The sequence below is a fragment of the Drosophila teissieri genome, chromosome 2L, assembly GCF_016746235.2.
Source record: "Drosophila teissieri strain GT53w chromosome 2L, Prin_Dtei_1.1, whole genome shotgun sequence".
Taxonomy (NCBI): Eukaryota; Metazoa; Arthropoda; class Insecta; order Diptera; family Drosophilidae; genus Drosophila; species Drosophila teissieri.
The window spans coordinates 16,438,890-16,463,133 of NC_053029.1; the positions used below are offsets into that span (position 1 = coordinate 16,438,890).

General features: G+C 40.5%; 1 protein-coding gene across 3 annotated transcripts; it reads left to right on the top strand.

The window, feature by feature from the left end:
- Positions 1-328: 328 nt before the first annotated feature.
- On the top strand, positions 329-23,023 carry LOC122613089 (anoctamin-8). Of its 3 annotated transcripts, XM_043787109.1 has the most exons (18): positions 329-397; positions 1,019-1,396; positions 13,488-13,740; positions 13,861-14,231; positions 14,403-14,695; positions 14,761-14,916; positions 17,276-17,411; positions 17,475-17,605; positions 17,671-17,961; positions 18,033-18,362; positions 18,510-18,872; positions 18,943-19,034; positions 19,288-19,425; positions 19,800-20,061; positions 20,658-20,756; positions 21,206-21,740; positions 21,914-22,059; positions 22,123-23,023. In XM_043787109.1, exons 2-18 carry the CDS (start codon positions 1,150-1,152, stop codon positions 22,357-22,359), a joined length of 4,080 nt encoding a protein of 1,359 aa, XP_043643044.1. In that variant the 5' UTR covers positions 329-397; positions 1,019-1,149; the 3' UTR covers positions 22,360-23,023. The 3 variants fall into 3 exon arrangements, with proteins under 3 accessions (XP_043643044.1, XP_043643026.1, XP_043643035.1); XM_043787091.1 differs by lacking the exon at positions 19,288-19,425; XM_043787100.1 differs by lacking the exons at positions 19,288-19,425; positions 20,658-20,756.
- Positions 23,024-24,244: the final 1,221 nt, after the last annotated feature.

A 24,244-nucleotide genomic window follows, 5' to 3' on the forward strand; every position in this document is an offset into this window, starting at 1 on the left:
TTTGACCTCATCTAATACCATGTACTACCATGTGTTTGGTTTTAAGTACTCATCCTTCGTGTTCCGTTGTTTGTTGTTTGCCTTGCTGTCCCCTTGCCTCTTACGCTCTCTCGCTCTCCGTTGGAGCCGGCTTTTTGAATGCATGCCTCGCCCTGCGCGCGCCCAGTCCTCCCCCAAAAAGCATACCGACCAACAAATGTTGCCCTTTTGCGTTTGCTGTCTTTGCAGAAGCAAAATCAATAACTGAGAAACCCACCACACTGCTGCTCTCCGTGTTGGATTTTCAACTTCCGCAGCCAAGTGAAAGACATTTCAGTCTCTGACGGCATTTCGCAGCGCGCAAACACTTTCTTCGCATCGCGCCTCGCATGACACATTTCCAAATAAGAGGAAAAAGGTGTAAAAGTAATTCTGGTTAATTGTTATAAGTAAAACGAATTATTATTGAGATTAAAGCGTATGGTTTCGTGGCGTACGAGTGTGTGTTTTCGATTAGTGATAAATGAAACAGTGCTCTTGTCAATCTACAGATTGTTAACCTAAATGCAAAAAGCGATTATGAAATAAGAAAGCCATTTGGGTTTTGTCTTTGTTTTCACAAGGGTTATTCGATTCATTCCTGTTCACGCGATTTGTCTGCGAAACCGCCTTAGTAGTTTCGCTTTCGAAACGCATTTTGGATCGGTCTTGGGGTTGTGCGTAATGTCTGAACCCACCCCATTTCACTCGGCAATGCTCCAACACCGACCAACCCACTTTTACTAGCCACCACATACAGCAGCAGTAGCAACAACAAAAGCGTCATTTTAGCCGGCAACGTCTTGGCATTCTTTCTTTTTTTACACATTTCTCTGGGAATGGCGTGATGCTCCTGTGCACCATAACTTTTTCCTCGAATCACGCACTAAATTTAAGCATTAACTTATTCGCGATTGTAGTAAAGATCTTGTGCCATATCAAATATGCTTTTCTGTTGCCTACTTTTTTGGGTCATCGGATTAATTTCATTTTATTGTAGTTCATGAGTAAACATGCTAAGCCTGTTATCGTGTGCCAATTGGTAAACAAAAAACATTGAGAGCGCCGAAACAATCAAGCAAAGTAAACTAATTGAATATAAAATAAATCACCAACGGATTTTGGCACAGAATGAGCCAAACTTTTAAAACTTTAATGCACGGCATCGACGGAGACAGAGATGGAGTTTCGCAGCAGTCGTCGGAGGATGTACCGGACTCCACAGCGACAACCACGGCGACTTCGACAGCCGGCGACGTTGGAGGCGGACCAAGGGATGGCGGCGAGGATGACTTCACCGATGACAACAATTTCGAATCAAATTTGCGACGTCGCAAAGGCAAAATAATTTCCTGTGCCAAGGAGACCATCGAGAATGGTGAGTGCCAAATGCAGAACGAAAACCCAACTCCACAAATTCGTTTTCGATATATACATATTTGAAGTTGTGACCCACAGCTTTGTCTATTTGTATACGATTGCCAAGCTCCGGCAGATGAATATTTGAGTTTACCGCCTTTCCGCCGTAGACATGTGAAAAACAAACTTTCAACCTGTTCATTTGTCATTGGTAGACAATTGGAAAATGCTGGTTGTGAAATGAATAGAAACTTAAAAGGCATCTGTGAAAGTGGAAACTTGCTCGTGACTGTTTGTAAGGATTATAAAGCAGGCTCTAAAAATTTTGATACTATTATTTTTATTGATTTGCCAAGGTAAAAATTTGGTTTTTCAGTAGAGTTGTTTTGCTTAATGCCATAATATTACAGCCAAACAAAACTGGTTTATATATGTATATATTTTTCAAATGATCAATCCGCTTAAATTGTAATTTTGGATTCTTCATAACAATTCAAAGCCACATGTTATGTGAAAGTTTGCTATTATTACTAGAATGCGAGATAGATTTTCCACTATGCTTAATCGTGTGCAAGTCGGTTAATAATTTAACATTTCCGTGCGTTTGTTCTCCCTTGGGACTGACATAAAAGTTTTTAAATGGGCTGCGTTTTCGCACGACCCAAGCAACTATCCAATTACGCTGAAATTACTTTCAGATTGGCGCACATCCTGTCAGCAATAGACAAATAAAAGAAACTTTTGCATGCATTTTACTCAGACGTCGGCGTGCATGTAAATGGAGGAGGGGAGGGCAAAGGAGGCTCATTGCCATTGTCCCACTTGAGTCCTTTGTGCAGCGGAGCTATTGAAAAGCGTCGCCGTCTGAGGGAAGGCGCTATTTGCATTATTTATGCGAAGCTGACAAAGGAAATGCGCTTCGAGCCTTGCACATCAACGCCGACTGAACTGTAGGGTATTCCCCAATGGATAACTCTTTAATTGATTGGGCGCCGCACTGGCTAATTTGGCACCAGCCTATCCCCATATCGATTGTCTTTTCCTTGGTTGTCGCACTACATTAGAAGCCACCAGAGTGTCGACTGGATAACCTAGTCTAGTTCAAGTGCTTGCCTTTATTGCCCCGCATATAGAGAGTTATTCGCTTATGTTTACTTGCGGTGACTTGCTTGAGGGTAGTTAATTAAATTCATTAGCTTTTATGGGTCAAGGTTGCGTGTGTACAGTATATGGGGTGTCTATATTGGATTGATGGCTGAACGAAATTTGTTATGACAAATAGAATGGGAATTGCTGCAATATCGGCTAGTATAAGGGTTGATTTTATATGTAAATGTTATCATTTCGTGACTTCTGACAAGCATTTGAGAAATTAAGTTAAGAAAATGGAGTTATACTATTTAATTTGTAACACGTAAAGTATTTTGCTTAAAGCTATTGCTTTGACTTGATCATAGATAGGCATTACATTTTCTTTAAACTTATGTAATCATCAATCTTGTGAAATATTTCTTGCAATTTGCTGCGCTAACAAGTACCATGTCCGTTTGAATTTCTAATGGAATCACACGGTCTCCCACTTCGTTAGCTGTGAAAATTGCACAACAAATTTAGCAGCATGTTGTGGCGTTTTTCGCGTAAGCTCATGGAGACTATCCCTACCTCCCCCGATTCCTGGCCTCGATTGGCTGCTCATCAGCCACCCACTTGGCTCGCTGGTGTTGGGGTTCAGGAAGTGCGCGGATTTACGTGTTGCCAAAATGTCAGACCTGACTTTTAAACTTTACTGGCAATCTGGGACGACCGAGTGACGTGGCCAACTCACTCACGCCAGTGCCAGTGTTCCATTAGCCGACGAACCATTTCACTGAAAATGCATTGCGTGCGCTAGGAATTAAAAGAAAATTTGGCCAACTTCGCTGGGAGTTCATCGATTTTATTACGAGTCCACTGTGCTGCAAAGCGTCTCCTAATGGAATTGAATCATACTCACTCGTATCTAACGTTGACTTTTGTGTTCCCCATTTCTTTGCTCTTGGCTCCATTGTCTAACTGTCTGTATTTGTATTCCCCTTTTTGTTTGCCTCTGCTAAAGATTGTTTTGTTGTCATTTTTATTTGCGTTAGCTTCAGGGCATTGCCTGCAAATTTGTTGGTCTGGCTGCCATCGGCATTGACAGCTCCCCCGAATGCTGGGGGCATGGAGTTGGTGGTTCTCAATAGATGCGCCATGATTCTGACAGTTAACCCCTTTTATGGCATTGTTGTCAGGGGTTCAAGTGGGAATTACATTTGTTGTGCCCGCCGTCGTTTTCAAATTATTGTAAGATATTTATTTTATTTGTATGTTCTAAAATTTTGCGAAAGGTATATTCTTTTTTTTGCGGTTTGCAATTTGAATGAAATTGTAGACTTCGTTTGTAAACTGCATCCATTCACTTTTGGTTATAAAGGCAGTTACAGTTTTTATTTAACAGTTTTAAATTAACGCTTTAGTAAGAACTAAAATTTCTACGACTGTTTACACATTTTAGATGTATATTTCGAGCCAAACAGCAGCATATAAACAAAAACCTGGCTAATGTTTGTTTAGTCGACTTTTTCTAGGGTTATCCTTCGACTTTATATTAATGTTTTTTTTTGTAAGGAAGCTTATGGCTCAGCAAGAAGCACATACACTAAGCCATGGATATAAAAGCTTTATTTGTGTCAGATTTGCAGTTCACTTTTTTGCGTTTGCTAAAAGAAACGCTAAAGAGGAATAAAGACATTCTTTGTTCTCGCTTCCAGTTGCACTTGAACTTTGTGGGATATTCGTATTCAAAAGAGAGGTCGTTGCAAGCCGGAGAAAACGAGACCTTCCATAAAGCTTACAACATGCTGAACCATTATTTTTCCATTTACTTTGTCAAGATGGGAAAACTGATTTCTAAAATCAAAATAAAAATTTAATGACATTTTCATTGTTTGTGTTGCGCACTTCATGGGGCTTAAGTGCGCATTGCACCAAAATTCTCCTTCTTCCGTTTCCTCTGAAAAATGGATGGTTCTTCCTTTTGGTACACTAAAGAAATTAAGTAGAACAGAGTGCTTAAGATAAATATGTTTCTTGTGTGTTTTTTTCTTAAAGAGTGTAAATGGCTTTTTATATATACAAGCATTTGAAAACTTGTTGTTAAATGTCTACTGTTGAGAACTCTTCCTCGACAACTTTGCTAACCTTAAAGCAAATTTGCAAACTACCTATCAGCCATATCTGCTATTGTAGTTTGTTTCTAGCAAAACCACAGTTTAGCAGAAAATCTTGATATGTAAGTGCGTTGCAAGATGTGTGCACTTGTAGCAACTGAGCTACATACAGCCATTTACCAACCGGGTTCTCCTGGTTCTTGCCTGCCGGCTGTCTGCCGTTTTCCCGGGCGATGCAAGTTACAGGCAACCGGATGTTTCTGGGTATGTTTCCATCCGATGCAAGGCTAAAATATGCTTTGGCAAATCCTGCCTAAAAAGCAGTTGACTGACACCTGATGTGGGATTCTTACAGGTAAAGAAGCTGAGCTTCCATTCGCCGGCAATCCCAGCCATAATTCGGTTTGGACCTGTGTGTGAAGATGTTTTAAATTGTTGAATTCATCGTGGGCAAACATCATCAGGGCTTCTGTTACGATGGCATCGAGAGCAGCTTAATTTCCGTGGAAATCCCCTGTGCAACCCCACACGTCGTTTGGCTTGATTTTCAGCTGAATCGGGTAGCATTTTCATTTGCGTAGCAGTGCCCCGGTTATGGCATATAGCCTTGATTGGCTGCTAATCTGATTGGTTTCTGTCAACTTTTTTTTTCTTTTATCCAGAACGAGCTTTCAAGTTTTTATAACAATAGCTTTGGTTTTAAACAGAAATTTATTTTTAAAAATTGTTTAGTCGGGTTAGTCAGAAATGTATGTGTTATAGGTTAGAGGAGCAGTTCTGGTCCCTAGTAAAACATATCTATGGGTGATTTCTTTTTAGTAAAACTGCTTCTATTCAATCTAGGAGCGACTTATAATTTACATTTTCTGCTCAGACCACACCATGACCCAAGCATTGACCAAACGTTGGTTTCAAACAAGACCTGAAAATGAGGGAGTTGGCATACATAGGTGGGCTGACTGAAAAGCCAGACAATCTGACAATCTTACCTGCATTCCCGTTGCGCATAACATTGTTGTCTTGATGATGCTCATGTCCGGATGGCTTAGCCGAAGCCGTAACCTGCTTTGCAGGAAACAATCGACGGTATACAGTGCACAAAACCCAATTCCATGGCAAAGGAAGTCGCTCCTGCTCCAGCTCCATTCCGACAGACCTTCCTAGCACCTCTTCGACCGACGTGCTTCCGTCCACGTTGGGCTGAATCGCCCAAGGTATTGCTCTTTGCTTGCTACTCAGCCAAAAAAGTTCCTTCCAAAAAGGAAAATGAATGTGAAGAAAAAAGGTTGTCTGTATTTATATTGCATGTGGTGGGTTTTCGCCGCGGGACTTGGCTGTAGTCCAATACACACCGCTACCCAAATCCAAATGCACGTCACTTGACATGTGCTCCCCAAATCCGAAAGATTTCCAAAAACCACTTCTATGTTCGAAAGAGCGCCATTAACACATCCCACTAACTCACATTGAAACACTTCATAATTGTGTATATTAAGTACACATTTATTTAGCTTAGTGAAAATTGTTCGCAGTGTAGATATATACGTACATATATATACAAGTCGTGCCGCAAGTGCACTTTGAAATTCTGCCGAAAACGGCTAAAATAGAAATTGAAAAATCAATGAGGGCAAGTGGAAGTTGAATGTGTTTACTGTCTGCGGGAGAACTTTATTAGATCCAGTTCGAAACTATAAGAAGCCTTTAATATTGGCATTTGGGTTATTTTCGTTTTTTATTTATTGAGCCGAGGGAAGTTTGAATGTAATGTGTAGGTTCAATACACTCTTAAATTATCTCGTTATATCTCGTCATACCATGGACCCTAATAAGTATGCTTTAATTTCAATCAACTTATTGCTTAAAAACGAATAAATATTGTTATACACCCTATTTATTGAAACTTTATCGCGTTTATGCGAATTTCAATATATTTAATTTAATTTCCGTTATATTGCCAGCTTGAAAATTATGGTAAAATGCATTTTCATACTCTTATCAGTTTTGTTGATGTGCGCATTTTAGTTATTTAATTTACATCAGTGCAAAATCAATTTCAGTTTGCTGTGAGTACGCAGGGCAGGCGAAGAAGCGGAAAATTGCTGTCAGAGTCAGGCAAGCCATAATGTTTATTTAATAAATGACGGATAGTTTCAGACAGTTATGAGGATTCTCTACAGTGCACTATAGTAGAAGTGAGAGACAACTTTCAAATAAAATTCCATTTGTATAAAAGACAAATAATATAAGAAGAAAAATAAAGAAATTTTATATAATTGACCGGAATCAACTTATCCATATCCATGACTGTCCGTCTATTTGTCCGTATAAACGTCTTCTTCTCGAAAACTAAAAGGACTAGAGAAAATGTGTAGAGCTACTAATATTTCATTCCTAAAGACAAAACGTTTCTTACGAAGTTTCACTGTACGAGTGTGTTTTCTCTTTATCAGCCATCGACTGCTCCTTAAGTGGTTTGTCTTTGCATGTTCTCGTCATACATCTTGTTTGCCTTTTTGCTGTTTAGCAGATGTCCAACTACCAGTAAATCAATTATGTTGGTAGAACTCGGAAGTAAATATATTATCTTATCACAGATTTCCGTTGGCCTACCTTAAGTGCTTGGGGTAAAAGCAGGTATCCTGTCCGTATCGTTCAACAAAACTCTTTTAATGGGTTTTTATATTGTTGGGGCTTTTGGCCAGTGTTTTGTACGTGTGTGGCTAACCTGCAAAATTTGATTTTAGGTATGCAATTCTCTCAATTTTCATGACTCTAAATAAATAAAACTAAGCAAGCAAACTTTTGCCCTTCTCTATGCACGTTTTATGGTCGTTAAAAGCCGCAATCAATCACATTTATCCATTTTACCAGCACTTATTTTCATTTCTCATATAAAGAAGTTATGGAAAACATGTCAAACATGAAAATTTATGTCATGTTCAGCAATTAATCAAAAAACTTCAACGTGGGTTTTAAGTCGTTTGAAAAGAAGGCGTCTATTATTATAAGGATTTATATCGCCATTAGTTTTACTTACAAACGCGTCCTCAAACTCAACTATTTTCTAGTTCACTTTCAAAGATTAAATTACGCACTACTTCGTCATAGCTCCCCATTTTAAGATTTTTATACTCGTTACTTGAAGAGGAAAGGGTATACTAGATTCTTTAAAAAGTATGTAGCTGGTAGAAGGAAGCCTTTTCAACCTAATAAAGTTTATATGTATATTCTTGATCAAGTCGATTAAGTCATTTGTCCGTATGATCGTCGATATCTATATAGCTACACAGTTTAGATTAGACATCCATATTCCAGAGACATAGACGCTGCGCAAGTTTGCTTCCTGATGTTGCCACGCCCTATAAGGCCCACAAACAGCACAAAACTACCACCATATTTGAAAACATGTTGAAATTTTATTATTGATTTTATTAATATTCCTATTTTTTTTTTTTTCCAATTTTTTATTTATTTTGTTTCAGCAAATTTCTATCGATATGGCAAAAAAAAATTTATACTTCCTCGTTCACACTTACATTAGCTGAGTAACGGGTATCTGATAGTCGAGGAACTCGAGTGTAGCGTTTTCTTTTGATTTCTTCTGTCAAGGGGGCTATTAACAGAAAGCATACATCATTACAATGTTCTAAGCCTCAAGAGAAAAATTACGCTATCGTACTCACAATTTACAGCCAATTACAAGCAAATACAAATTTTCCCGGCCTCAATTTAGTTTAAGCCAATTAAAATTATTAAAGTCACGACAAGTGCTTGTTGCATCTTTAGAAGAGCCATTAAAATGTTGCATATTATCCTGACAGCTTGTCCGTTTTAATGTGTATGTGGATGGGTCTTCGCGTAATAACATGGCAGCGCTGACAACCAAACAGTGTTCGACATAAGGAAACCCCGCCTCCCTCCCACTCACGCGTCCTTGGAATTTCCTGGTTGTCTGGCTTTCTGCCTGCTTGCCGTTGCTATCTCGCATCCGCCATTTTCGTCCTTGCCTGATTTTGGTTTGACCTAAGTGGGTTTTCATTATAAACGTAAGAAAGATTTATTATTTAATTATCTTACTTAATGTGTAATTATGTCCGCAAGCATTTACTTTTGGCAACACTTGCACCCTATTAGCGATATAATTAAACTGGCACCAAAGAGGAACATCAACATTTAGGACCTTGTTTAACCTAAATTCAAGTATGTGTTTCTTATAAAATGTAGGAACTCTCTGCTAAATAGGAACAATTAAATTGTTGAGTTCTCAAAATACATATTAGATTCCTTCTCTTCCAAAATGCGTTCACAGTTGTCAATTAAGTCTTAAGGGAATGGGAAAAGTAAGTTGGGAACTTTTCAAGTTGTCGCCGTTAGCCCTCATTAAGTTTTTCCTCAGCCAACTGAGTGGAACACAAGGTTTTTACTGTGATATCCTTTAGCTATTTCTCTTCAAGTCTGACATATTTAAACCGAAAACTTGTAACTTAAATGGTATATTAGGTTTATCTAAATATATTTCTTATTGAATAGAGGGAAACAGAATTGGGACTCAATGTTGCCACTCACTTATTTTAATAAATTATGCTTTGCCTCTGTCGAAACGTTTTGATTTTGAACCGGATGCTTTCCATTATATATGCAGATTCAATCAATATAGTCAAAGCCCGCTCAAGAGCTCGTTTCGCTGAAGAGTCCCTAACATTTATCCCCTTTTTTCTTTTCCCTCTTGTCGTTTTGGGAGGTCATTTTGACAGTTTGAGTGGTATTGGTTGTCAGTTATAGCATTTGAGACTAGCAAAAAGGACTGCAAAAGCTTGTCAAAAAAAATCCTCTTGCATTTAAAATTATCACAGACTGTATGGGAAATATAGAGAGATAGATTATGTCTGCGAGTGATCTTGTATATATCTTTTTGAAGCCTTTTAGTTGTGAGAGAGCTTCTGAATTGAAAATGCAAGCCAACATAACAGTGAGCCGCTTGGTGGCTTATTGCATTAGATTGATAACTGACCACTTTTACTTAACATGATTAAAACTCAATTAAGGACTTTGCACTGGAGCCCAAAGGACACACATCCATGCCGATAACGTTCTACTGCCTTTACTACTATATATGGCTCCTTGTCTACCATACACAAATGCAATTAATTTATGCTGACCAAGCTTGTGTCCTTGAACGTTCACTGTCCTGTCAACCACTTTGGCAGCAAAAGTTGCAGATTAACAACCCAAAGGGAGGCGGCTGGATAAATGGAGGCTGTCGGAAAGAGAGTGGGCACGATTAAGAGGAACTCAGTTTGGGAACATTAATCACTCGGAAGGACTCGGTGCATCAATAAAAATGTGTCCCACAAAACATGGACACATCCTGTTGTGCAGCAGGATATAGTACCACTTAAACCTCAAACGGGAAAAAACATTTCGGACAATCGATTCCTGGTGCGGCGGTGTGTTAAATTCCCGCTATTAAATATTTTATAACAAAGGATTTAACCAAGCACGCGTATGTCAGGCATATTAACTCTATTTAAGCGTATGTCATTAAGAGCAATTTGATGCGGGTGGAATGTACAATTGAAGTGCATATTGAAGAGAATCAATTCGGGGTCATTAAGCATTTGCCTGCAGCCTGATCTTCAATGCAATTAGGTGGGTAATTGCAGAGAATATTCCGAAAATACATAGTAAGTACAACTAGTACTTATATTTATGCTACGCAAACATACGAAATTCAACATGTTTTCTCCAAAGTTTAATGAGGAAACTTTCATCTAGGACTTGGTTCACTTCCTTTGATTACCTTTAAAGCCAAGCTAACCATATATAGCACATCTCACATGCGGTGGATGGACATCGTGTCAACTATAACAGTGTATAAAGTGTTTACTCCCTCAAGCGGCTACCTGACGGAACTCAGTGATGATTAGATGATGGTGGTGATGAAGGCAGGATGTGCTCCCTTTGCGATGAGGCGGCAAAATTGATGGAATGGTGGGATGGCGGGATGGTGGGTCATCATCAAAATAACATCATCTAGTTTCAATTAGACGCAATTCAAGCTGGAGCCAATTAAGTCAAGCATTTAGCTGTGAGTGCTGAAGGTTTGCTAATGAGCTTTTCCAGCTCCAATCGCGGGCTGTCGGGCTCTTTGGCTCTCGTCACCATCAAGGTTAATTAAAACATAAACTGTTTTAACTGAATGCTCGTTGGGAATGGCGCAGGCGAGGCTGCAGCCATCAGACACGAATCTGCTGATTAAATGTAAGCCATCACACTCCTTCATCCCGCTTATGCAACAAATTATGCGTTGCTGTGGTTCTCGGTGGGTCCTGGCTTCATTTTGGCGCCCAGCAGAAGGCTGTGTGTGGTGGGTGGTGCGCCCAAAGCCGATTTCATTAATTATTCAAGGCACAGTCCGTCCCTTAAGGGGTCCCAGTGCTGCTGATTTAACAGCCGAAAGCATTAGTTGGCACTTCCTTCTCCGACTTGATGTGCTCCTCCAAGAGGAGTCGTCCTCGTCCTCGTCGGTGTCAACTTAAGCATGTGCGGACTGTATAATGAATTGTGTGGTTCATGCTGATGGAGGAGACTTCTGCTGGCCTGCTCTTGACGTCGTGTATTACTCACCAAAATTGGTTTGGTTTGTATTGGATTGGATTAGGAAGTGTGGCTTGATTGCACTTTTTCTTACTTTTGTTTGCTATAATGAATGGGGAACATTTATTTATATTTACACAGTGAATTTACTTCGGAAGGCTATTAATGTGACTAATAAACATAGCAGTGCTTACATACTAAAGGTTTTTAAATAATTTTTATATTATATATTAGGCTCAGGTGCTATAGATTTTTTATAGATTTTCAAGACCGCCTTCGCTCTTTATTAAGCCAAATCACGTGAACCGAACATTAAAGTAGCCAACAAATTTACTCCTCTAAGGACGCTCAATTTTTTATGGTGTGTAACCCTTATTAGCATATGCCGCCCCTGACCGGCAATAAAGTGATTTCCAGCCCCAAGCTAGCTCTTTATTTACTCGCGATGCTTTAGATTTATTCCCAAACCCAAATCCCTCAGTATACTGCGACTATGCACAACGCGTGCTCTTTTTGCAGAGGTCCTTCCGGCTGCGATCCATTCTTTTGTCACAATTTTATGAGCAGCGCGTGAGGGTACGATGTCTAAACACATTTGTGTGTTTAGCATATTAAACTGGCAATCGTACAGCGGTTACATTGATTGCGTATGAGTTTATATTCCACCGGGTCGTTGCTATTTCGGTTATGGGGGAGTGGTTTTCGCTGAATTTTACCACAGACAAATTCACAGCTCATTTGCAATGCAACAGCATCCCATTCGATCCATTCGGCGCTGGTTGAAGGTTTGGATTTGCGTTGTTCCTGTTTTATTTATGGAATTAATTACGAAATTCCGCATTACGTGATTTACCCTGTTGCCCAAATATGCAGACATCAGTTCGAGCTGCTCCTGCGGTTTGTTCATGTCGCTTATAATTAGTTTTATACGAGTATCGACATACAAGCGTTCCAAATATATATTTACAATTTTCCTGCTCTAAGCCTTGCTCCTCGCGTGCACCCTAATTAAGTTCGCTTTTGTTGCCAAATCGGGGAAAAGCTGTAAGCGGAGTTTAAGCTGTATAATCGAGTTTGTTACATAAATATCTAAATATTCTAATGAGTGCGGATAGAGGCTTAGTAAAATGTTGCGATGAGTAATTAATGATGAGAAATTTCGCTTGTGCAAAACCAAGCTGAATAACTCATTGCGAAATGTGGTCTTTTTGAGTTGACGAAAGCTTTTTGCGAATTAAGGGATTTTGGGTCTTACAGTTTAATTCAATTCAATTACAATATTTATACTGACGACCGTAACGCTTATTCAAGTCTTAATGAAAATGGGTTTGGTTATGTCCCCATTACATTTAAACCGAATTTGTAATAACCGTATATCTTTTGCGAGAAAATATTCAGGGAGAAGTCATCCAAAGTACTTTTTCACAACCTTATCGTTTAATGGCGAAAACATTGTGACCTTCGTAATGAGCTCGGCGAACTTAGAACGAAGCAGCCATTATTATTACTCTTATCGAAGGAAAACATTGGCAAGGAACCAACCCAGCGCTTGAGGTCACTGCAAGTGGCATTTGTCATTAGCCAAATTTCAGTGAAAGCTGTTGATAGTCACAAGGACATTAATGGTGGCAGAATGTCCGTCCTCGTTTGCTATCAATTTTAGTGCAGCTTTGACTGTTCCTTTTTGCTCCATGCTATTTTGGCTACTCATTGAAATATTACTTTTCCCAGGGCGTAAATAAGTTTATCATTAATTACGACCCTAGAAACTGTTCGAAAACTTTGGAAACTATAAACAACATAATATATTATTCAATTGTTTTATTTATAAACTAATATTGGATATAGTAGTAAAACACTTAAATAATTGAAAGCTTTTATCAAGCTAGTTTCAATTAAGGTTTAAATTTTCAGTAAAGTTTATTCAGTTGTAGAAAATATTAAGTTTCTTATTATTTAGAGAGTCGTTTTCACCCGATATTTTGTTTATTTCTGGGAGAAATTTCTGGTCTGCATTCCCCTTTCACCCGTCGGCTTTCTCATTGGTTGCTGTGGCTATCTTTTCTAATTAAAAGTTCCGACAGTGTTGGTTGTCCATGTTTTAGCCATGTCAGGTTATTTGCGGTTCGTATTCTTTTTCTTTGAGGTGCTCTGGTCTGTGTTGATTTCATTCCCCTCATTTTTCCCTATGGTGCAATGTTAAGCAATCCATTTTTGTACAACTTTATTTAGGATAGAGCGGATTATTCTCAACTAGTCTGTAAATTGAATATGACTAAGATTTCAAGGGGATTCTCAACTACTTTGCATTACTTCTTCCAGCTTCCCGCCAATTACGCCGCAAAGTGCCCTACGCAGGTCATTTGATGACTCCTCGTCGCCTTTGGCTCAATAAAATTCCCACACAATGTGATGTGGTCATTGAATTTCCTGAGGATGCACCAGACGAAGCGCTCCGCTGGCTCCTGGCCCGCATCCGCTCGCAGCCGCCGGCTGGTCTGGGTCTTTTGGTCCAGGTCAAGGCGCACGAGAGTACGCGGCGCAACGCCTTCTATGTCAGTGCTCCCGTTAATGTGTAAGTGGAAACCATTTTCTATTTCCCCTTTGTTTAAATTATTATAACATTGCCATGAATAACAAGGGGGGACAATATAATATCTCTGAAAGTTGTAAGCAAACTCGAACTTGTTTTCAGACTGTTCAAAGCCGCCGAAGAAGCCCGCCTGCCAAAACGCCTGCGTCCGGATCTGGGCGGTGCTTTGAGGGAGTTCACCACCCGCGAGAGCCATTGTTTCCAACAGTTGCGCGGCGACGTGGGAAGCACGGCACTATTCACCTCCCAGGAGCGCCAGTGGCTGGTCCTCCAGGTGCTGCAGGGCCTGCGTGCCGGCTGCAGTGACATCGATGCCCTTCATGGACGAGCGGCTGTCGCCGAGGGGCAGAGCATCGTGGCCACCTGGCAGGAGTCCGGCCTGATCACCCAGGTCTTTCCGCTGCACGAGCCCAGTTCGCTGACGCAGCTCCAGACGCACTGGGTCAAGCAGATATTTGCACCACAACCCCTGGGTAAGATTCATTCTCTCCCCCAGTATCATCACACTATCCGCATACTATCTCATTATTAATGCTCTTTGTATGCCACTGAGCAGCCTTATCCTAAGTACTATGCTTGCTCTTTGTACAGCTGTAAAACGTTAAATCGAAACAAAAGTCAAAAGGCAAATATTCTCTTTTCAGATGACATTGCGGCCTATTTCGGCGTTAAGGTTGCCTTGTACTTTGCCTGGCTGGGTCATTACACCTGCGCCTTGGGCGTTCCCGCTGTGTTTGGTACCATACTCTACTGCATTCTGTGGGGCAAGGGTCAAACGGCCCAGGACATGGGCCACGTGCTCTTCTCCCTGTTTAATGTCGCCTGGGCTTCACTGTATCTGGAGGCCTGGAAGCGCTATTCCGTGGAGTTGGCCTTCCGATGGGGCACTCTATCAACGCCGCCAGAACTTTTGGAACCACCTAGGCCCCTGTATAAGGTAGGCGTCACAGAAGTTATTGACAATTTCCTTGATTAATCGTATATCTCGGATCATTGCTCCAGGGTCCTTTGGAGGAGAACAACGTGACGGGTCGTCTGGAGCCCAAGGAGGCGCCTGCATGGCAGCGTCGCGCGTTTCGCTATCTGGTCAGCTTTCCCATAATCGGATGTTGTCTGTGTGTGGTCTTTGCTGTGATGTTCCTCATGCTGCGTTTTCAGGTGAGGATTGGCCTAAAAATCGTTTCTGTAGTACAAGTCCCCAAATGCGTTTGCCTAAAAAATAGCAGAATGGCCTTACAAATATCGAGCTTTGTGGAAAGAAAAATTTGCCAGAATCTAATTGGTTTTATGCTTTACTGAACATTAAAATATCCATCCTTATTACTATTTGCATTTCAACACTATTTGCTATTATTTACTACTATTACTATCACGACATTCGTATACTTAACGTCGATGTCACGTTTAGCGTGATGCGTGATGATTTGATTTCGCACGTGTGAATGAGGTTGTGTGTCTGCTTATCAGTTTGTATGATTTTAGCCGTTTCCTAGACGCTTTACAATAATCATATCAAGCTTATTTCGACTGTCTTGCAAACACACATATACATTGCCCGGTTTCCGGCTGACCCAGTTAAGCCGTTCAGTATTCTAACTTTGGTCTTAATTCTTTAAGATTTTTTTCGCAACTAAAACATTCAAATAGATAAGGCCAAAGTAAAATAAGTCTATCAACCACCACACATCATTGAATTGTTTTCACATTTTCCTTTTCATTTATGCTTTCGTTTTATGTTGTTTTTTCTATTTTTGTATACTTCACAGGATTGGCTGGATCACCATAACATACCAGATAAAGGAATTGCTCAATGCATGTATAATTTGCACAAGGTTCTTATTCATTTTTCAATTGCATTTAAATAATTTAGTATGAGTAATGTATGATCGAACAATCCACGCATTTGTGTTGTAGTTATCATTTGCCATCATTCAAACACGGAAATATCGCAATAATATTAAATTCTAGGTACTGGTTAAATAATTAAATATAATAAAAATTTTGTATTTTATCAAAACAGTTTCGATAGAAGGTCGGGGATGTTTTTGAGTAGTGATGAATTGAGGAACTGCAGGGTGGCTAACCAAGTGTTTTTTTCATTAAAAGTTCTTCACACATCTGCACTTTGGTAGAAGTATTTTTGCAGTGGCTTCGGGCCATCATTTTGCATACGCAATTTTTTGTATTTTGCCGTCCCAGACTGACGTTAATTAAAATGCTCAGCTGGCGATAAAAAACCGCCTTTGAAAACTGAAAATAGATACAAAAAGGGGAAAAGAAAGAGCGCTGGCGAACGCAACCTCGACGTTGATAAAATACTTGTACTGTAAAACTTTGGTTGACGCTAGAAAATGGAACGCATAATTGAAAGTCTTGACTACATAATAACTTTTTTCCTGAAATTAACTTAAATCGATTCTTCGATGGCTATAAGTATCCGCCTTAAATGGTAATTTCCAAGTCAGATTGAATTGCTTAAACAGATTTAATTAATTTCTCATGCTCGACACATAATGAGTTACTCTGGTGATAGTTGACAGAAGTTAACTACTGAAAAGCTCGTTGCTTGCCTGTTGATAAAACTGTTTAACCTTTGCCAGCGGCTATTTACCTTCTCCCATCTGCTCGTGTCATTAAAAAGTTCAAAAGCTGCCAGCGCAGTGGACAAGCTCCACACATCGCACTAATCTGAGAATGGACCACTTGGTAGTTGCTGCTTGGCTGTCGGCCACCATTCGGTGTTTGCAGGTAGTTCATGTGGCTTAATCTGCGCCAGGAGCCACAGGACAATAGCATTTTTGGTTCGGCTCTCTTTAGTGTTCAACCGAGCAACTAAATGTTGTCGTAATGAAGCGTGCAGGCGAGGTGGGACTCATATCGTGTGCTTATATGTTTCGGTGCGGCTGTTTGTCAAAAGCACACTTTTGTGGTTAAAGGACTACCTGCTTAGCTGGATTATAATAATATTCAATGCTTTAAATGGGTTAAGAAACTGGTCAACTGTTTATCCATCCCACATGTTACTTTAATTAGTTAAGCAGCATAAGCGGAAAAGTTAAACATAAAAATTGACCAACTACCAAATTAATTTACTGCTCCGATATATGGTTAATTAGGTAAAATGTACAGCATAAACAAATGTTTATATACGATAAAAAAGTGCACGTTATATGCGATACAAAGGGGAATTGACGGGTAATGTTGCAAATGTATGGCAGGACAACTGCCAGATCGTCGACAAAATTGCAGTTAATGTTCGGAAATGATTTTTAATTTAATCAAAGCGCGTAAGCACTCAATGAGCTCTTCATTAGCAGGGAAGAGGTGGTTGAGGTTGGCAACAGGTCACTGGAGAAATGAGTAATAATGACGGGTTAATTAAGGGAAAGCGAACATTGATGGAAAACTCGAGTAAGAGTGGGCTTTGCTATTTAATATTGATGTTATGCGTGTGTCAGCTATTAACAAACTATTTACTATACATTTATTACAACTCTGTGTGTATTTACCCCTACAGGACTGGTGGGACTCCAAGTTGCCCGAGGAAAGTGTATTGTGTTGTCTGAGTGTTATACCGAAAGTCCTGCTGGCGGGAGCCATTACCTTGATGGACGAGGCGTATTTTAAGTTGGCCGTTTGGTTGAACGACCGCGGTAAAGTGGATGAATATAATCAGATATTGTTTAAATCTCTAACATCACTTATTTCTTATACAGAAAACTACCGCCTGCAGTCGAAATATGAGAACCACTTGATAGCCAAAGTGGCTCTTTTCCAGTTTGTTAACTCCTTCCTTTCGCTCTTTTATATCGCATTCTATTTGAGGGATGAGGAGAAACTTAAAGAGGTAAGTAACTTGATTATTATATATATAAATAGATTTTGTGAAAATAGCTCTTTATATTTCGGCAGCAACTGGCTGGTCTACTCATCTCGCGCCAAATCATTGGAAATCTCAGGGAGTCTGCGATTCCCTACTTCCTTGAACAATGGAAACTGGCCAAGTTGAGCTTCAACATGTGGGGTGCTCTTAGCCCTACCCAAAATGTGACCCGCAGTCTAGCCGAGGAGCTGGCCACTGCGGAAGCGGAACTGAAGGCAGAGTCCACAGGGACGACAGGAACGCCCACCAAATCCCACCAGCCGGAATCGGCGAGTAAAAGGAATATTGGACAGGCTGAAATAGAGAGCTCGTTGTACAAGGTGATTGACACATTTCACGTAGTGAATTCTCTGTGAACGACCGTTCCATTTCCATTTATACTGCCCCACAGTACGATGGCACTTTTTCTGACCACTTGGAGATGCTCGTTCAAATGGGCTATGTGGTCCTCTTTTCGGCCGCCTTTCCCCTAGCCGGAGTTTGTGCTCTGATCAATAACCTGATGGAGATTCGTTCGGATGCCTTCAAGCTGGCCCATGTTCATCAGCGGCCCTTTGGGCAACGAGTGGCCAACATTGGAACCTGGCAAAATGCCCTCAGCATCCTGTCGCTCGCCGCCGTCATAGTGAACTGCGCCCTGATTGGCCTCTCTGGACAGGTGTCGAGGCTATGGCCAGGATTGACCACCGCACAGACAATTATTCTAATTGTTACCCTGGAGGTGAGTTTTGTGCACTTCTAATTGCGAAATTGCCATAGAGACACATACATTGGCTGCCGCTGTCGTATGATGTTTACTATATATATTTACCTATTAATTAGCGTATTACTAGTTGAAACCTATGAAAATACATTGTTGCCTTCGCAGCACATAATGCTGGGTCTGCGGCAAGCACTCACCTGGCTCCTGCCGGAGTTGCCCTCGTGGTTGGCAGCGGAAATCGCACGCGCCGAGCACTGCCGCCGGGAAATGCAGTGCAAGGGCACCTCGCCGCGGCCCACGCCACCTACTCCGCAGTCGACCACGTCCACGCAGCCGGAACAGGAGGGCCCGGGCGGATCGCAGATGGAGAGCGGAACGAGCACCACACGAGACCAGTCCATCGAGAGCCAGGTGGCCGAGGATATACTTCTCTACGGACAGGAGTTCGCGGGCTTCGGGCGTAGCATCGAGGCGGATGTCAATATTTATGAGAATCGTGATTCATCGCCCGATTCGCCGCCCTCGCAGGTGAGCTGAGCTAATGAGCTGTATAGGTGTGTACTCCATATGCAACTACGTTTTGTACTCCACTTTGTAGACCAGCACCATACTGATTAGACCGCTGCATGAGTCAACGCCACCGCATGGTGGCGCCTCCCTAGCCAGTCTGCACCAGGACGGTAATGGCGGGTGAGTGCCTTTTCCATTAAAATAATAATAAAGGAGTAAGGGACAGGAAAACTTAAGTATTTCGCACACGCCAGAGGGCCGGGGAAATCCCTAATGGCCTTGCATCGCCCCATGAACTTTATGAACATGCACCGAACATACTTTTTACATTCGATTTATCTCTTTACTTTATATGAATATGTTTCCTTTTTTAAATTTCCCAAAAATCCTTTTGGTCTCTTAAATTAAGCTAAATAAATTTGTATTTTAATAGTGCTTATCAGAGTTGTGTTAAAAAGTCGAAAATGTTTATACCGGAAATTCCACCATACCTGGGATATTCAGTGCGAAATTTAACAACTTTCGCTGGTGGCAAGCCAAAAATGCAACAACGCCTGAAGCTGCAGAGCGGGTAAATTATGGATGGATAGTTAGTTGGATGGATAGATCGATGTGTGTTTCGAAACATGTTTTAAATGCTTTCGACGCTGTACATTTATGGGACTAATTCTGACTGCAGATTGCTCACTCAAGTTTATTATTAAATTTTCTCGCAATTAAATTGTTTTTATGCAACGAGCAGCTGGAATCAGCATTAGGTGTGCTTTCTTTACTTTCCTCATGTTTCCCAGCTTCCAACATTTTTGCAATGAAACCTTCTCAAATTGGCTGACCTGCTCTATCTTAGTGACCTACTTAGCATAAGAAAACAATTTCTACATCTTTTTACTCCTTATTCTTACACCTATTACTTCTTGTACTTCTCGCTTTTTGTGCGCCACACAGAGCTTCCGCCAGCACGCTAGCGCTGAACGCGGCGGCATATGCAGCTCGCATGCAATCAATGCATATCCAAGAAATACCGCCGTTCCGAAAGAAATCAACCGACTCAGCCGATCACACCGGCAGCAGCGCCAGCAGCAGTCCCCAGCGAACCACGATGCGGCAACTATCGGCGCAACGGGAGCCGCAGCAGACGATCCCTGAGATACCGCCGTTCAAGACGCGCAAGATATCCGCGGAGAGTGCCATGCATCTGAATATGAGCGTAAGATCTGGGGGTGGACTGTGTAGTCGCATACCTTATAAACAGGAACTTACCCCACTCACAAGAATTTCCCTAGTTCTCCAAATGACCCACTGTGTCTCTGTAGCTGCTCAATGTATTTATTGTGTCCGTAGACTCTTGCATCAACTATCAAAAGCCAAAAGCCTCGATACTGGTTACTTACAACTTACTAACAACTCGTAGATCCACCAAATCACCGGCCTACCTAACTACCTGACCTCCTAACTATCAACACTTCAGAGACTTGAGATTACAGAACATTACAGTTGCTGAGAAGTTTGCTTTATAATTGTCACGCTGCCTGGGTATCCAAATTCGAGCTCGTATTTTATAGCAGCGTACTTAACTTAAACACAGTTTTAAATAAAGCCTTATTTTCTTGATAAAGTATAGGAGACATACACATCGAGTATATTAGTTAATGTGCAAGGAATACAATTTGTTAATAATATTGGAAACATTTAGCACTGGCCCTTTCCCCCCCACGAAAGAGTTTATACCACTTTTAACCAAACCGAATAGCAAATAAAATACTCACCTAACCTACAACCTCGCTCGAATTTCGCCTTTTAAAGGACAAGCTACACATAAAACTTCATGCACCAGAATGGATGTCACGTTTGAAAGTCAACGACAATGCTAATCTGCATAGAAGCATAGATTGTATTTCAAAGGTAGTGGATAGATAAATACTATATATACCATATACTCGTATATCAAACCGGAAGCATATACCTAAGAATAATGTGTTTGTTACTCAATGTGTGTGTTGTTGGTGTTTTATTCTTGAACATCGCAGGATCTGTAGAAATGTACACCATAGTAGTAAATCACCCGTGTTAACCCGTGTTAAATATCGCTTTTATTGGAGTTCCAGTTGGGCAAAGGGAGAATGAAATACCAAATTTGATTGGCATGGCAGAAGCTTTCGTACACACAAATCCACGCTGGCTTCTCTATCACTCACATATCCCACTCACAAACAGATGGCATGGATTACTAGCATCATACATAGATCATAGCGTAATCCCCATAAGCTTTTGGTGTTGATAGATCTTAAATATCGTTTTCTTTTCCAAAATACAATGCTAATAATATTGGTTTCTTTTCGATACAACTTAAGGAACTCGGAAACACCGCAGATACAGCAGACATCTTAAAGCCAGCCCCATCCTGGTGCAATGTGGCCATGCGGTCGGGAGCACCTGGCAGCAATTTGGCCACGCCACCAGCTTCTCAGCACCAGCAGCAAATAGTGGCTTCCTCATCCTCGTCCTCCGGCGGCGGTGGCAGCGTCTTTAGCCCCAGTGGCCCTGGACCAGCTGGAGCTTCCGGTGGCGGCATCAGCAATTCCCAGTCAAGACCTAGTGTCGGCGCACTATCGAACTCTTCATCTGGCTCATCCCATAAACAGCAATTGAAGCAGCAGGCCAAGGAGGAAAAGGAGCGGGTCAAGGAGGAAAAGGAGCGGGCTAAGGAGGAAAAGGAGCGGGTTAAGGAGAAGGAGAAGGAAAAGGAGAAGGAGCGACTGAAGGAAAAGGAAATCGAAAAGGCAAAGGAGAAGGAGAAGGAAAAGGAAAAAGAGAAAGAGAAAGAAAAGGATGCTCAGGGAGCAGCAGCATCCACATCTACGGTTCCCACTGAAGACGAGGCTAAGGGTAAGCTTTAGGCATTGCATCATAGAATAGTTCGATTTGTGGACAGAAATTTCAAGTATTTTGAGCTATAAATGTTGTTTTAGACCATATAATACATCATAAACCGTGCTAATTATTCCTCGTTACATGTAATAAGTTTCCCTTTGCTGATAGTATTTTCCATTCCTTTGAAGCTGCCGAACTGGCCGCCAAGAAGTCTCGTCTTAAGCAGAAGCTGGTGAAGAGTGCGAGGTCAGTGGCAATCTTCTCGCTGAAGCTCAAGGAGCGAAGACAACGGGAGGCGGAGAAGGCAGCCACCATAGCAGTGGAGCATGCCAAGGTAGGTCTCAGGTCTAAGGATGGTAGAGCCAAGTGATAATTCTTGCTAACTTCGTCTTTGCAGGCTCTGGCAAAGCTGCCGATGCCGCAGCCAGTGGGCGGCGAATTGTCTCTTATACCCATCGAACAACTCATACAAATTGAGGATATCATACCTGCGATGAAAGCTGCAAGCTCCTCGGCTGCACCCACATCGTCCAGTCAAGCCGGCCCCTCGACGTATCATCAACAGCAGCAGCTGCAACATTACCACCCACCTTCGCATCCACATCCTCATCCACATCCGCACACGGATAATTAGGCTTATAAATATCAAGATTGATGGCCACCCCTTCGCACACTTTGTAAATAGTTTTCTATGCACCCGCCCCCATCAAGCCGAGATTTTATCAAAGTTACTGATGGTATATGAGCAAATTTGCTGAATGTGTGTCTTGTCCAGAGTTGGAAGAAACTAATTAACTATACATAGTGGTTACCATATAGAGAACTAAGTTACTCAAACAATAGGTCGACAAGATTGGAACTTTATTTGGTTCAGCGCTAAACGATACAGAACTTAAAACAAATTTACCTGCAGATTAATAACGATAGTAATCTACAGGCCAATTCCATTAAGATTTTCTAACGTTTAGTCTTCGTCTGCTGCTTGGTTTCCCAGTGTAACCCAAGCAAATTATTCCAAAGCCATTTCATATACAAGTTTATCAAGTTTTGTATGAAAACAAACTGAATAATGTTTTTGGCTATTTAGCTTTTCGGGTACAGTGCAATAGAAATGCATCAATAGAATTTGTAGTAAGCAAAGAAATAATAATTTTTAAGAGTTGTGAAACGAATTTTGTGTTAGCGTTTTAGCTGTTAATGTGTTTTCGTAGTCATTGTTGCTTAGCGTTTAGTCGTTTAGTCACTTTGCACTATGGGGCGAACGACCACTTTTTGTGGAATTAATTAATAACTCGAGAACGAAGCAACATATTTAAGTTCTGTTTTTTGATTTATGTTCATGATAAAAATAGTAATATAATTGAGGAAAAATGGGCGTGGTTTTGCCTCCAAACAAAAAAAAACAAGACAAATTTTTTTTCAGTGTACAGAAATAAATTTTTTGATCTAAAAAATTTAAAATATAATCTTAAAATAAACCAATAAAGTAACAATTGGAAGTTGATTATCTTGTTTTTAAAAAATATTGAAGTTTTTCTTCTTGCCTCACAGTTTTGTTTCTAAAAATAGCATAAATATGTTTGTAAAACTTATGTTTCCCATAAAATGTAAAATTTACGGAACTAGAATTTTATTGTTATAAATATATTTATGTTTCACACCTATCGTTCATCCAAAGACATTAGAATTCTAATGTCTTTGGTTCATCGTCATCCACGAATTAAAGCTTTGAAACAATTAAAAATGACGTTATTTTTTGCATTACTCGTCGTCTTTTTTTTCTATTTCTCAAACAATTTGCTGTTTTTCACTTTGAGGTTAGTCCCTTAAAAGTTAAATTTTGGAGAAAGTGTGCAAAAGTGTGCATTTATACTAATAGCATATACTAAGAATTGATAACTCTACAACATATAACAGGTTTTAGAGCCGGAGAGAGCCGGACTCACTTTGTTGCTCTATTTAAAAATTAGAATACACTACAAAAGTTGTGTTTTATTAGGGTTAGAACATACAGAAGATTATTGGGACACCACAATTAATTTCAACATTTGACGATCACAAACACATATTACAAACCACAAGGATTGGATTTCATGTTATAAGTAACAATTTTGATAATTGTTTATGCACTTTTTGTCACTTCAAACTTGCAAGATTTTTCAGCGATTAACAAAAATGCGGTTATCGGTGTGGCAGCGCAAACGAAACAGCTGACTAAACAGCTGTTCACTAAACAGTGGCGCCCTCTTTTAAAATTTCATGTACGTAACATGATAGATTGAAGTTTTTTGAATACATTTCAATTTACAAAACAATTTTTTAACGACTTTTAAAAAATGGGTTTATTCCACTTAAAGTGGTCGTTCGCCCCATAGTGCTTTGTTACATACAAAATGTTGAAAATGTTAAATTTGCATTTATGTTGCCAGTGAACGAATACTAAAATAATTACGTAATTGCAAACACTTTCACACGAAAATCGAAATCACTCAAAACAACGACACGCATAACTGTGAGAT